Raw genomic sequence first — 14675 nt, 5'->3', positions numbered from 1 at the left:
AGAAAGTCATGTAACCAAAACTAAACCATGTAGATTGATAATGTAATGACAGTGAATGATAACCAAGAAACAGCTCAAGTACTCCACTCACTTACATGTCACAGCAAAAAATTGAGAGATTTTTGAGAATGTTGGATGCCATGTCGAATTTACAGGCGGACAAGGACAAGAGTCACACAAGGTGAAAAAATAAAGATCAATTGTGATCGACGCTGTGTGAAAGAGTATTTACATTAAGGAGATCACAAATTCAATGAAGCATTGAAGAAAATAACATTTTGATAAACTGTATGGTGTAGTGGAAAGAATGCTGGCTTTGGGGTTATCCTTTTTTGCATGCCCACTCTACCATTTACTACCAGTGTGTTATCTAACAAGTCCCTTAACCTCACTAAGTCTGTTTGCTCTACTGGAAAATTAGTAAGTTAGAACTGATGATTTCTAATATTTCCTCCAACTTTAAGTTATGATCTTATAAAGCAGAGATCACCAGCAAAAATCTTCCAAATGGAATTGACTCACATTTGTACAAAGTAGGTCAAAGTCAAAGTTATTTTTTTTAAAAAGAGTTTTCCAGAGAACTAGAATTTATCCATTTCTACTAAGAGCAATACTACTAAAAACACACATACACACACACAAAACTGTTTTATTTGAATGATGACAGGAAAGAAAAGATGCTGGTGCTCTTCCTTTTCACCTTCAGCAATAAATAAGAATACAGTGAAGTTATTAAAAGCCCTAATTAACAAATTACACCAGAAGGTTCACAAGCATCATACACATTTCCAGCAGTTTCTTATTCTGAAAAGCTGTCAAATACACAGAGTTGTACTGTGTGATTTTTGCTATGTGTGCCCTGGGTCACTAGGTACTGTTCTCTAGCAATGGGGAATTCTAAGTGTATGCTCCCAGTACAATTTACGTAGGCAGCTGTAGGTTGGCTATAACCATAGATTTTATCTTCGTTTCCTCTTCCATTTCTGGTACATAATGTGTGCAGGCTTTGGAGATTAATGAACCCTGATCTATATCAGCAGAGATGACTACGAATTCTCTCATTCCTTATAATGAGGTTGCAAAGGAAGAAAACAAAGAGGCCAATACTGTAGGTATGAAAGCTCCTTCTTGCAAATTCCAGATCTCTCCCTTACACTCACTCATTTTTATTTTTCCTGAACACAGACTTAGCAGGAGGGGGATTATGATACGGCAAAGTAGAATAAGAAAAATCAGTCAAACAAAAAAGAGAAGAATCAGGAGGAAAAAGTACATAGGAAGTCAAGAGAGGAGGATCTGGGACAGAAGTAATTATCAGACTATAAAGCTGCAAAGAGGTCAATGGTGATTCAGGTCTAGAAACTACAATTCCTTCAGCTAGCTCTACTTTCCAGAATCAATAATTATCTTCTCAAAAGTCATTCCCCTTGTTTATTCTCATCACAATTTTCTCTCCACTACATTTAGGTTGATGTGATACATGACATATCAACCCCCAACCTATTTTCTAACTCATTTCTGAATACCTGGACAGTAAGTGCTAGAACAGTAAGCTTAGCTCCTATATGCTTAGCAAACAACTGCCTCTATTTTCTTCTCCTTCTTTTCTGTGTTCAATGCTCATACTTTTCAATACCTTTTTTTTTAATTTTTAGGAAGTGTAAGTAAAGTGACTCATCTATGATTACCTAATGCTATGCTTCTTGAGGGCAAGTTCATTCTTTTTAAGAGGATAAGAAAAATAGGATTATGAAATTAATTCAAATTATTTCAGTTGATTTGGTCTGATTTGCACTCTAATGCCAAACAAGTGATATGCATGGAGGAATGTATGTTTACTACTTAAATTTACTTTAAAAAGTAAGCATCCAAGGCTATTTCTAAAATGGAAAAGGCAAAAAGAGAAGAAACTTTTGTTCAAGTACTGAGAGGTATAAAAGAAAATTGTATCAGTGCAGCATTGCTAGAGGCAGCTGACCACCAAAATGGTATCCTAGCAACATGTAGACAGCCAATTACAAATAGGATCAAACCAAAATTATACTTTCAGGAACTGCTTCCAGGGACTCATGATGAACATGGAGCCAACAGCAAGAACTATGGAGCATAACACTTAATTTAAATAGAGATTACTCTAAGGCCACACAAAATGAATAAATGACAGTGACTTTTTTTTTTAAACAGCTGGGTTTTCTCCGAGCTTTTCAGGATTGACCTTTTTGCCAACACTACTGTATTAGCAAGCTTTTTTCCCCAAAGACTTTACCAGTTCCCTTATCTCTTTCAGGTTTTTTTTTCTTTAGTCACCTAGCAATTTCCTTCTAAAAGTAAAATGCCTATACATAATAATTTTTGAAAAGGGAGAATATATACTAGCTACTTGACATATCAAAATCTATATGAATGAATGAAAAAATATCAATGAAATACTGACTCTGGTAAATGTTATACAAAGTACTAGAAAAATAAATACAAAAATTTAAATGACTCCTGTCTTCAAGAAACTTACATTCCAATAGAAAAAGGTAGTACATAAAGGGAAACAATAGTCAAGAAGGGATATGTTTTGCCAGGTAAGTACATGAAACTAATTCGTGAAGATGGCTCCAGATTAGCAATATGGTAGGCATGAATTGCAATAATTATGGCAAACTTTTACCAAACAGAAGCCTAGATAAATAGATAGATACAACTGACAAATAAATATTTAAAAATTTATAAATTCCTAGTTATCAAAAAATTTTACCTGAATTGTTTCTTATAAAAAGGGGTTGATAATTATATTCATAAGAAGTGCTTTCATAAGTACTTTCAAAACTGTAGATGATATACTTCTTCTGCTATTCAATACCTGTATTATTTTTAGCACCTTTGATCCTTCTGTATCCTCATTATTTGCCAATGTGCACAAGCCTTGTCATCATCAATAGCCTTGTCCCCTGGATGACAAGAAAGCTAATGCACAAATTAATTGCTAAAAAGGATTATGTAGTTACTTTTCAACAGAAACAAGTTGGGGGCAGTAATAAAATTCCACTATCAACTATATCATGGAAATACAATTGGATAAGGGGTAGATGGATGTTTAATTTTTTTATGGTATGATTTGAGTATATTTTAAGTAAAGGGAATCAAAGAAAACATAGCGGGAAAATCTCTTTATAAACATCAAAATATTTAGTTTTAGTCAGAAAAACCACTGAGGAATGCGTTGTATCTCATTCTTTCCATCTGATCAAAATATCTACTACTCTAGTCATATAGTTACCCAATTATGCCTTTTATGCAATTTCTTATGTGAATTGTCCCTAGTGACATTTGACCCATGAATTTTGACCATTGACCTTTGTCTTATTAGTAATTTTAAATTTCCCATGTTTTTACTGTTTATTATTGAGAAAATATTGTTTTAAATAACATAGACTTTTACATGTGGTCACTTAAAGCACCAAAATTTTCCCCAAATGTGGTCTCCCCCATAATGCTATCCTACTACTCAATTTTGAGAGAGAGGTCTTCAAAAATCTTTTTTAAAATATACATATTGATGGATAAATTTAATAGACTGTCTACCCAAATAACATCAATCTGAATAGGAGTGTTTTTCAAACATGTATTTAATTTTGTAGTATCCATGGCAAACTCATTTCTTCCACTTTGTTAAGAATTTATTTGAAAAGAGTTACAATGTAGCATCATGAGAAAAAACAGGAACATTTTGAGAATCTCACTATTGATATGTTAGAGGATACCTTTAATTACCTATGACCCTTTTGGTAGATTTAGGCATGAACGTGGAGGATATTTTCACAGGTTAAGAAAAGGATGGGATTTTGATCTGTCATGCCACATGGAATACCTGTATTGAGGAATATTCAAAAATACTAAAGCAACACAATTTCTCAGCCTAATAACAACTGAGCTCATTAACTGAAGAAATTAAAGGAAATTTCTAGATATTTTCTTGACTTCATACATGAATTAGTCTTTTATAAACTGAAAATTTCTATTATTTTTCAGTAAAAAGGTACTATATTTTAATTGTTGTGAAATTAACTTCAACTAAATAGCAACAAAGTTCTTTTCTTTTCTTATTCATATATAAATACTCTACAGGTCATGGTTAGCAGCACCACTTTGGTCAAAACAGGCTTCTAATAACTATCTATGTGTCATTAACAAAAATATTTTTAAATTATTTATTTTTAGTTTTCAACATTCATTTCCACAAGATTTTGAGTTCCAAATTTTCTTCCCATCTCTCTCCTCTGTCCACTCTAAGACAGCATGCATTCTGATTACTTTTTCCCCCAATTTGTCCTCCCATCACATCCCTCCCTTCTTTCATCCTCATCCCTTCTGTTTTTGTCTAGGTGAAGATAGATTTCTATACCCCATTGCCTGTATATCTTATTTTCCAGTTGCATGTAAAAACAATTTTTTAACATTCACTTTTAAAATTTTCATTTCCAATATCTCTCCTGTCCTCCCTTCTCACCCATCCCCACTGAGAAGGCAAGCAATTCAAAATAGGTTATATATGTGCAGTTATGCAAAACACTTCCATAATAGCCATGTTGTAAAAGACTAACTATATTTCCCTACATCCTATCCTTCCTCCATTTATTCTATTCTCTCTTTTGACCCTGTCCCTCCTCAAAAGTATTTACTTCTAGTTACCCCCTCATCCTATTTGCCCTCCCTTCTATCAACCTCCCCACCCTGCTTATCCCTTTTCCCCATTTCTATATTGTGAGATAGATTGTCATACCAAACTGAGTGTGCATGTTATTCCCTCCTTAAGCCAAATGTGATGATAGTAATATTCACTCTTTCCCTCTTACCTCTCCCCTCTTCCTGTCCATTGAAAAAGCTTTTTCTTGCCCCTTTTATGTGAGAGACTATTTTCCCCATTCTGATTATCCCTTTCTCTTCCCAATATATTCCTCTCTCCCTCCTTAGTTTTATTTTGTTACATATCATACCTCTATATTCAACTCACCCTGTGCCCTATATCTATATGTATATAATCCCTCCAACTACCCTAACACAGAGAAACATCTCAAGAGTTACAAATATCTTTCAATGTAGGAAGCAGTTCAACTTTAGTAAGTCCCTTATGATTTCTATTTCCTGTTTATCTTTTTATGCTTCTCTTGATTCTTGTGTTTGAAAGGCAAATTTTTTATTCAGCCCTGGTCTTTTCATTAAGAATGTTTGAATGTCCTCTATTTCATTGAATAACTATTTTTCACCTGAAGTATTATACTCTGATTTGTTTGGTAGGTGATTCTTGGTTTTAATCCTAGCTCATTAGACTTCTGGAATATCAAATTCCAGGTCCTCCGATCCCTTAATGTAGAAGGTGCTAGATCTTGTTTTATCCTGATTGTGTTTTCACAATACTCGAATTGTTTCTTTCTGTCTGCTTGCAATATTTTCTCCTTGATCTGGGAGCTCTGGTTCTTGGCTATAATTTCCCCAGGAGTTTTCCTTTTGGGATCTCTTTCAAGAAGAGATCACTGGATTCCTTCAATATCTATTTTACCCTCTGGTTCTAGAATATCAGGGCAGTTTTCCTTCATAATTTCTTGAAAGATGATGTCCAGCTCAGATTCAATCCAGCTCAGATTCTGTCTAGCTGAGATTCTATCTGGCCCACTTGTGAATACAAGCGTTACAAAAGCTTAGGCTACTCAAGAGGCAACCCAATTTGGCGAATCCTTAATAAACTTTGTTTTCTTTGGCTTTAAGAAGACTTTAGTCGAATTCACTGGAGCACCACCAGACCGTCGCTATTTTGGGGTCCCCCATCACCCCTCAACCTCTTCATTTATGGTTCCCTGATCCAGATAAGCTGCTAATCTCAAATTCTTCTGCTCAAACTGGAAGGACATACAGGCAGAAATCGACGCACACAACGATATTTTCAAAATAATCGATGAAAAGAAACAGCAAAACATGATCAGAGCCCTTGGGAATCCCAATGAAGCAGCAGCCCTCCAACGTAAAATCATTGATATGAATGAAAGATTGAGTGATTTAAAAGCCAAATCAACTTGTATCAGAGCACATCTGGAGGCCAGTGGTGAAAAGAGAAATAGATATCTAGCTTGTTTAGAAGATCTGTCTGAATGGCTAACACTGAAAGATGATCAACTACAAAAACAAATGCATGCCGAGGTGGATGAGACCACTTTAAAAGGGCAGCAAAACCATTTAAAAGTATTCAACAAGGAATTGAAAGAAAAAGAACTAAGCATAGTGAACGGTGTAGATGAAGCTCAAACATTCCTTTCTGACCTGCAAACTAAAATGGAATCAACTCCTGATGAAAAAGCCCAAAGGACTGCGAAAATCATTCACCAACAGATTTCAGAAGTGAAAGAGAAATGGGAGAACCTCAAAGCAGCCGTTAAAGATTGGCAGAAGCGAATCGAGAAAGCATTCCAGGATATGAACGTTCTGGGAGGAGCCATGGATGAGTTACATGCCACCCTCACAGATGCCGAAGAGATACGAAACCACTGGAGACCTGTACGAGATATAGATATTGACTTTTTGACGGATGTCATGGAAAATGTCAGAGGCTTTAAAGAAGAAGAGATTGAACCAATTGGCCTACAAATTCAAACAATGAATAATTTATCCAGTCAGCTGTCTTCTCATGACTTCCGTCCATCTGCAAACCTGTATCAGGAGCAGGGAGATCTTAAAAAGCGACGGAAATATTTACGGATTTCAGATCGCCTTAAGGAGCTTTTGGATGCCCAAAGAAATCTTGTGAAATATTCTCCGCGTTTTTTCGGTTTTTCACTCGAGTCTCCATGGGAGAGGTCTGTTTCACAAACCACAGCACCATACTATGTCAATCACCACACCAAGTCAGCACGTTGGAATCACCCTAATATGACAGAACTCTTGCAGTCCCTTGTTGATTTCAATAGTATCTGCTTCTCAGCCTACCGTACAGCCTTTAAAATCCGAAGATTACAGAAAACATTATGCCTACATCTATTACAAGTCGAGACGGCAAATGACATCTTACAGCACGACAGCCTAAACTAGAGTGAAAGATGCATCTACGTCCCTGAAGTCATCAGATTTCTGACAAAGATTTATGAGATGCTGGAACAGTCACATCACGACGAGATCAACATGCCACTCTGTATAGACATGTGCCTGAATTGGCTACTGAAAGTCTATGACGAGGGCCGGACCAGAAAAATCACAGCACAGTCCCTAAAGATTGGATTAATAGTTCTCTCCAGTGGTACCATTGAGAAGAAATACAGCGATCTCTTTAAGGTGGTAGCAGGGTCTAGGGAGATGTGTGACGAAAGGCAACTTGCCCTTCTACTTCATGACGTAATACAGATCCCTAAACAACTTGGAGAAGTAGCAGGTTTTGGTGGCAGCAATATTGGATCTAGCGTTCGAAGCTGCTTCCAGCAGACTAACAATAAACCAGAGATAAGTGTAACCGATTTTCGGGAATGTATGCGGTTGGATCCACAGTCCATGGCATGGCTGTCAGTTTTCCATCGAGTAGCATCCGCAGAGACTGCCAAACATCAGGCAAAATGCAGCCTATGTAAAGCATATCCTATGGTTGGCTTCAGATACAAAAAGTCTACGACACTTCAACCACGATATTTGCCAGAGTTGCTTCTTTGTGGGTCGAACCAAAATGGGTCAGAAATTTCCCTTCCCTCTGGTGGAGTACTGCGTACCCACAACATCCAGAGAAGATGTCCGAGACTTCAGAAGGGTGTTAAGAAATAAGTTCAGATCGAAGAAGTACTTTGCCAAACCCGGGCTTGGCTACCTGCCTGTGCAGACCGTTCTGGATGGTAACAAATTAGAAAAACTCCCTGAGACACCACCACAAGAAAAGGAAGAGGAGATACCTTCCCAAAGAAGAGAGAGAGCCTTGAGATTGTTTAAGGCCTCACAAATGCAGGATGATACCCATTCCTAAATAGAGCAGTGTGCCTCCAGAGAGGATGAGTATGTCCTCATTAACGAGTTTTCTCAGGTTCTGAGAGAAGAGCCCTCTACAAGTCAGCTTCAGAGTCCGTTGCAGATCTTGGCGCCTGTGGAATGAAGAGAAAGGGAAGAACTGAAGCTGACCGTTGCCAGACTGGAGGAAGAAAAAAAATACTCCAAGAGCAATATGACCGGTTAAAGGAACAGCACCTTCAATTAACACTGAGCACCCCCAATGTACCTCCTCAATCCACTGCTAAACACTCCGAGCTCATACTCCTCAGGGAGCACAAAGGTCAACTGGAGGCCAGAATGCAGGTTTTGGAGGATCATAATAAATAGCCAGAGTGTCAGCTGTGGAGACTCCGAGAGCTGCTTGAACAGAATGAACCATTTCCAAGGATCAATGAAGAAACCCCTCCATCATCACAGGATTCATCACTGGGCAATGACAGCTCTGTGCCAATGGATGGGGATGACTCGTTGGACCCACCTTGAGGTATCAGCAGACAGGTGGCAGATGTTATGGAGCAAATCCACAATACCTTTCCAGCATGTTCCTGAAAATTAAAGCATTCGTCTGGCTGGCCAAGACTTGGTAACATATAGTAAATTCTTAGCATATAGTTAATTTTTGGTAAGTTCTAATTCCAAATCCCCGTGAATAAGACTGCATGACACCTGTAACACCTTGAAGATGACATGTTTTCATTCTCCTGTAACACCTTGAAGAGACGACATGTTTTCACTCTCCTGTAATACCTTGAAGAGACTACATTTTTTCACTCTATGTTATGTTTTTAATAATAAAAAGTTTTTGTTCTATCCTTCCATTTCTATGCAACTGTAAATTAATGGAGGTATTTGGAAATGGTTATACATTTGTCCTTGATTTGTATAAATATATAGCATCGGGAAAGGAGGTGGGGGCTTTATATTATTGTACCTTCTTTTTTGATGACCAGGAAGAGAATTGCATAAAATAATTAGAAGCCAAATGTTACATTTATACATTCCTTTCTGCTCCTCACATTTATTTTGGACAATGACTTCATTATCTACTGACATTTTAACCATGCTATTGAGTTTATTGACACACATCCGCCATTGACTGAGGTATCTGAAGAACCTAGAATTGTTTTCCACGACTAGCCACAACAACACGTGGCTCAGTTAATTCACTCAGATGTTATTTATTAAGAACTAGGATCTCACCACCTGTATGCAAACTGTTTAAGTTCACTAACAATGGCACACTCCCCTCCAAAACTTTCACTACATGGAACAACATTTCTTATGGAATAATCTTTTTTTTAAGGAACTGTTCATTCTTAGAGATTCATGTCGAATTCTACTCTAGAGAGGAATAAGACTTAATTGTGTAAGTGCAATCATAAAGAACTATTTAATGGAAGTTTTCCCAAGGAGCATTTTTTTTTTATCCAGAAACAAGGTTTTGAACGTTCTTTCTAGCTTTCCAAGGTCTAGATTTTCAGCTATGAAGTACAAACCAATCCCACAACTAATTGTAATATTAAAGGAAAAGAATGTCTTCTATTCCTTCTGAGGGTGTTTTGTACAAAAAAAGAAAAGAAAGAAAAGAAAAGATAAGTTCTTTCTAGTACTTGAAACTTTTATTTTTTTTTTTCCAAATGCAGTGGTCAACCATAGAGTTTGAGTCTGTGCATACATAGATCATATGACTTCTTTAGAAGTACTTTTTAAAGACTAATTAAGAGAAGATTTCCCTTCATTGATTATCGCGTTGGGGAAGAGCACCTTATGGAAGATCATATGAAAATTAAATTAACACTTGGAGGATGGGTTCTGCTGCACCGAGTACATTTGGGCTTTTGGTTCAGCCTCAAGTTAATATCCCATTACATACATATACTATATGATTACCAAACACAGAGAAAGCAAAAGCCTGCCCAAGGTAATGCTCATAGATACATAAGAAAGCCCCTAAATGGACTGAGACCCTTATCCTCAAAAACTAGAGTACATGGATTGTAGAACGTGTGCTTATGAATGAATCATCAGGACATGTTCACTTTTGTTTGTCCTCACTTGGAATGCAGCCAGGAGGAAAATAAAAGTTAGCAAACTTTGCTTTTTTCAAAGGGGTTGGGTGCGGAGGCGAGGTTGGGTTAGGGTCTATTTGCAGCATAGATATTTTGAAAAGAAGAATTGTTTTATATAAGAGGAAAGCCATGACCGCCTTTCTACCTCAAACCCATCTTCATTCATAGTATTGGAAATAGCTTTATGCTACTGTATTCTGCAAAGTCTCTAGCTTTTACCAGACCATATTGTAGCCAAGGAAAAGAAAGCACCCCTTCTTAATTAAGGAAAAAGAAATATCCCTGAACACTGAAGTTCACAGTAGTAGATTTGGTGTCTGTCTTGTTATTACTTTGAGAGGTTATGTATTAAATTGTTTTTCTGTCTGTATTTGTATGCAAAGTATGTCCTCTACTCTGCTACTGAGTAAAAGCTGCTTAAAACACACACACACACAAAAGAAAGATGATGTCCAGGCTTTTTTTTCTTTTTTTGATCATGGGTTTCAGGTAGTCTAATACTTTTTAAACTATCTTTAATGGGTCTATTTTTCAGTTCAGTTGTTTCTCCAATGAGATATTTCACATTGTCTGCTATTTTTTCATTCCTTTGGTTTTGTTTAACAATTTCTTGATTTTTCACGAAGTCATTAGCTTCCATCTGCTCCATTCTAACCTTAAAGAAACTATTTTCTTTAGTGAGCTTTTGGAACTCCTTTTCCATCAGACCAGTTCTGCTTTTTAAGGCATTCTTATCCTCATGGGCCTTTTGAATCTCTTTTACCTTTTTGGGTTAGTCTATTTTTTAAAGTGATATTTTCTTCAGCTTTTTTGGGTCTCCTTTTTCAAGTGGTGGACTCATTTTTCATGATTTTCTTGCATCACTCTCATTTCTCTTCCCAATTTTTCCTCCACTTCTCTTACTTGATTTTCAAAAACTTTTTTGAGCTCTTCCATGGTCTGAGACCAATTCATATTTTTCCTGAAGGATTTAGATGCAGGAACTTTGACTTTTTGTCTTCTCTTTGTATATTTTGATCTTCCTTATAATCAAAGTAAGATTTGATAATCTTATTCTTTTTTCGGTTTTTGCTCATTTCCTCAGCCATTTACTTGACTTTTGAGCTCTTTGTGAAGATAGATCTCTGCTTCCACTGGGAGTGGAGGGGTATATTGTCAGCCACTCAATCCCTGTGGGTCTAGAGTTCCAGAAACAGCAACTACTGCTTCCCTCGATACTGTGGCTTCTGCAGACTCCTCTGCCCCCTGCTGCCCTGGGGCTGGGCCCCAACCACCCTATTCTCTCACACAGGCCCCACAGGTTTTTCCTACTGTTCTTCTAATTTGTCCTCGACATTTTGGGGTCATGACATCTGGAAACTACAACAGGTGCCTGGGATTCAGTCCCACTGGAGGCCTGCTCAGGTGCTGTGGGGTGGCCCATGTTACACTGAGTTCTGTTCCTAGTACTGCATGATAGATGTTTCCCTTCTACCTTTCAGGCTGTCTTGGGTTGGAAATTTGCTTCACTCCATCACTTTGTGTGTTCTACTGTTCCAGAATTTGTTTAGACTCATTTTTTACAGGTATTTGACTGGGTTTGGGGGGAAGAACTATAGCAAGCCCTTGCTTTTACTCTGTCATCTTGGCTCTGCCCTCAACAAAAATATTTTTCTCTCTGTATGTGTCTGTGTGTATCTGAAAATGAAGTCAGTTCCCCTTCTCACCCATATACTTGAATGTCAATATTTTCTATTGATCAGAAAGTTTATAATTTTGAAAAGTCTGAGATTGAGTAATGGGAAAAGAATAAACACCCAGCATAAAGGATCTTGGAATACTTGATCTTAATTGAGTATCTAAAGTGGGAAATTCTGTGGTTTGGTGATAGGATATGCTGGGCCACCATAAGTTTGGTTGCCTGAAATTTGATAGAAATTGAAATACTATGGATATAATTTACCTAGACTTTAGCAATGCATCTAAGGAAATCTCTGATACTATTTTGTGGAAGAGATCAACATATGTGGACAATGGTAAAATGAGGAAGACTGAAAAATCTTTACATAGACTTAATATCGGCATGGATGAAGTCTGAAGTATAGTAGTCCAATAATCTATTCTGTTTAACATTGTTGTCAGGGATTTGTATAAAGGAATGAATAGCACGGTTATCAGATTTGTATGTGTCACAAAGCTGAGAGAGATAACTAACACATCAGTAGATTGTGTCAGAATTCAAAAAGAACTTAACAGGTTAGAGCATTAAGACAAATCTAATACAAAGGAATTTGATAGGGATAAATGGAAGTTCTTATATATTCTTTTGTAAAAAATTAGTATTGTGGTCTAAGATCAGAGGAGATGTAGATAATTATCATTTTGTCCAAAAAAAGATCTAGAATTTTAATGGGCTACAAGCTCAATGTGAGTCAACAGCATGGTTTGACAATCAAAAAGGTTCATGTGACAGATAGTGTGGGAGGCAGCTGGGTGATTCAGTGGTTAGAACATTGAGACTGGATTCAGGAAGACCTTAGTTCTGATCAGGTCTCAGAGACTTACTAGCTATGTGAGCTTGGGCAAGTCATTTAACTAACCTCTGTTGGCCTTAATCCACTAAATAAAGAAATCTCTCAATTATCTTTGACAAGAAAACCCATTGTACAAGGCTATGAAGAATCAGAAACAACTGAATGACAAGACAGGTAGTGTCCAGGACTATAGGGCATAATAATTCTGTCTTTTTCTCGACATATCTAAAGTCCTAAATAATATTCTTGAACTAATATTTTAGTAGGGTTATTGATTAAAGAGAAGAGATGATCAAGGATGGTGGAGGGTCTCTATTCAAAGCCACATGAAAATTAGTTAAAGGGTATGGTGACATTTAGCCTAAAGAAAAAAATGAATTAAGGGGCCATGAGAGCTGTCTGCTAGTTTTTTGAGGGGAAAAAAACACTACTATGTAAAAGATTAGACTAGTGCTGCTGAGTCACATAGGGTAAATATAGAAACAGTGGGAAAATCGCAACAAAAAAATGACAAATTTAGGTTTGATTTAAAAATAATAGGAATAGTCATAGTAGTAGTAGTAGAAGTAGTAGCAGTAGTAGCAGCAGCATTTATGCATCACCAACCATGTGCCAAGCACTGTGTTAAGCACTTTACAATTCTTATCTCATTTGAACCTCACAATAACTCTGGGAGGTAGGTGTTATTTTTATTCCCATTTTACAGTTGAAGAAAATGGGGAAAATAGAAGTTAAATAACTGGCCCAAGGTCACACAGCTATTAGGTACCTGAGGTTATATTTACACTCAAGGCTTCCTGATTTCAGGCCCAGCATTCTATCTCTACTGTTCCACCTAAATGCCTAAATGGGAGGATGATATAAACATTCCTATCAGAACTATATTTAAGTGGAATGGGTTGCCTTGAAGAGTTTGGTTGGGGGATGCAAGGGGAAGTATTCCTTTTTCAGGAGGGCCTCAAGAACAACCTGGATGATGACTTGTTGAGAGGATACCAAATATTGACTAGATGGCCTCTGTGGTCCCTTCCAGTTCTGAAATTCTATGATCTATTCTCTCCTCTCTTCTCTGGAAACCAATTGCCAGTTTTAAAACCTGCCATCACTTTCTTTACAATTCTTTTAAATGATAAGTTGTCTCTTCCTTATGCTAAATCCTTCTGGCCATCATTTTTAACCTCTTTCTCTCCCTGACCTTTTCAATGTGGATTAATTAAATCCACTTTTGGAATACACAGAAATTTGAAATTTCTCTTGAGGACAACTCTTTGGACACCCATAATGTGAAATAACTTCATTTATTTTGCCTTCAGTAAGCATAGCTACATCCCTCCACCAAAAAAAAAAAAAATAGACTAAATCCAATAATAATTCCTTTTTTTCACTTAGTATACTCATGTTCTATGCTTTTGTGTCTTTTTTTCTGCTTCATTTCTGAAGAAACTAAGACAGCTAAATGATATTAAGTGACTTGCCTAAAGTCACACAGCAAATTAGTGACAGAAGAAAGATTAAAACCCCCAACCTCATACTTTCCAATCTATAGCTCATCAAGCCTGAGTTACATCTGTACTCAAAGGGGAGGGAGGAAATAATAAAAGACCACTGAAATAACCGTGTCTGTCTAATATTTTCTTAGATCTAAAACTGCAGCAATGTAGACAGCAGGTTTAGGTCGCCCTTCTCCATCAATCAAAATGAGAGTAGCTGATCTCCTCCCAGAGAGTTATTTTTTTTTTTCTATTTGGAGCCTCCTGAGAAAACCTCTTCCTCATCTTATCAAATAAGATCTTCTACCGATACCAGGAAAATCTATTGTTCCAAGGCATATCCTACTTCAGCAGGACCATTTATCCTTTCCTCTTTTAGTTCAAAAGCTACCTTTGAATTTTCCCTTGGGTGGGCTTCTGCCCTGGGGCACCTGAGTCAGAGAAAATATATAACAAGGAAAATTTAGTTTCTCAGTGATCTCTGGCCACCTCCAGACAGACTGCAAGTTTCTGATTAGCAAACCCTGAGCAATAAACAAAGAGAAAGACCAAAGAAGGAATAAACTAGAGTTAAGGATAAGCTGAGAAATGGAAATCCT

The 14675-nt window shown here is 37.0% G+C and overlaps 1 protein-coding gene across 1 annotated transcript; it reads left to right on the top strand.

Moving 5' to 3' along the window:
- The first annotated feature begins 1042 nt into the window (after window positions 1-1042).
- Window positions 1043-9524, top strand: LOC140512363 (utrophin-like). The gene is given in 4 exon segments (XM_072621507.1): window positions 1043-1112; window positions 1656-1660; window positions 5893-7626; window positions 7628-9524. Coding segments are annotated over 4 exon segments (2163 nt in total). The 3' UTR covers window positions 7982-9524.
- The last annotated feature ends 5151 nt before the right edge of the window (window positions 9525-14675 follow it).

Source organism: Notamacropus eugenii, chromosome 6, assembly GCF_028372415.1.
Source record: "Notamacropus eugenii isolate mMacEug1 chromosome 6, mMacEug1.pri_v2, whole genome shotgun sequence".
NCBI classification, from domain to species: domain Eukaryota; kingdom Metazoa; phylum Chordata; class Mammalia; order Diprotodontia; family Macropodidae; genus Notamacropus; species Notamacropus eugenii.
The sequence above is the reverse complement of the archived record's forward strand: the minus strand, read 5'-3'. Positions and strand labels throughout refer to the sequence as shown.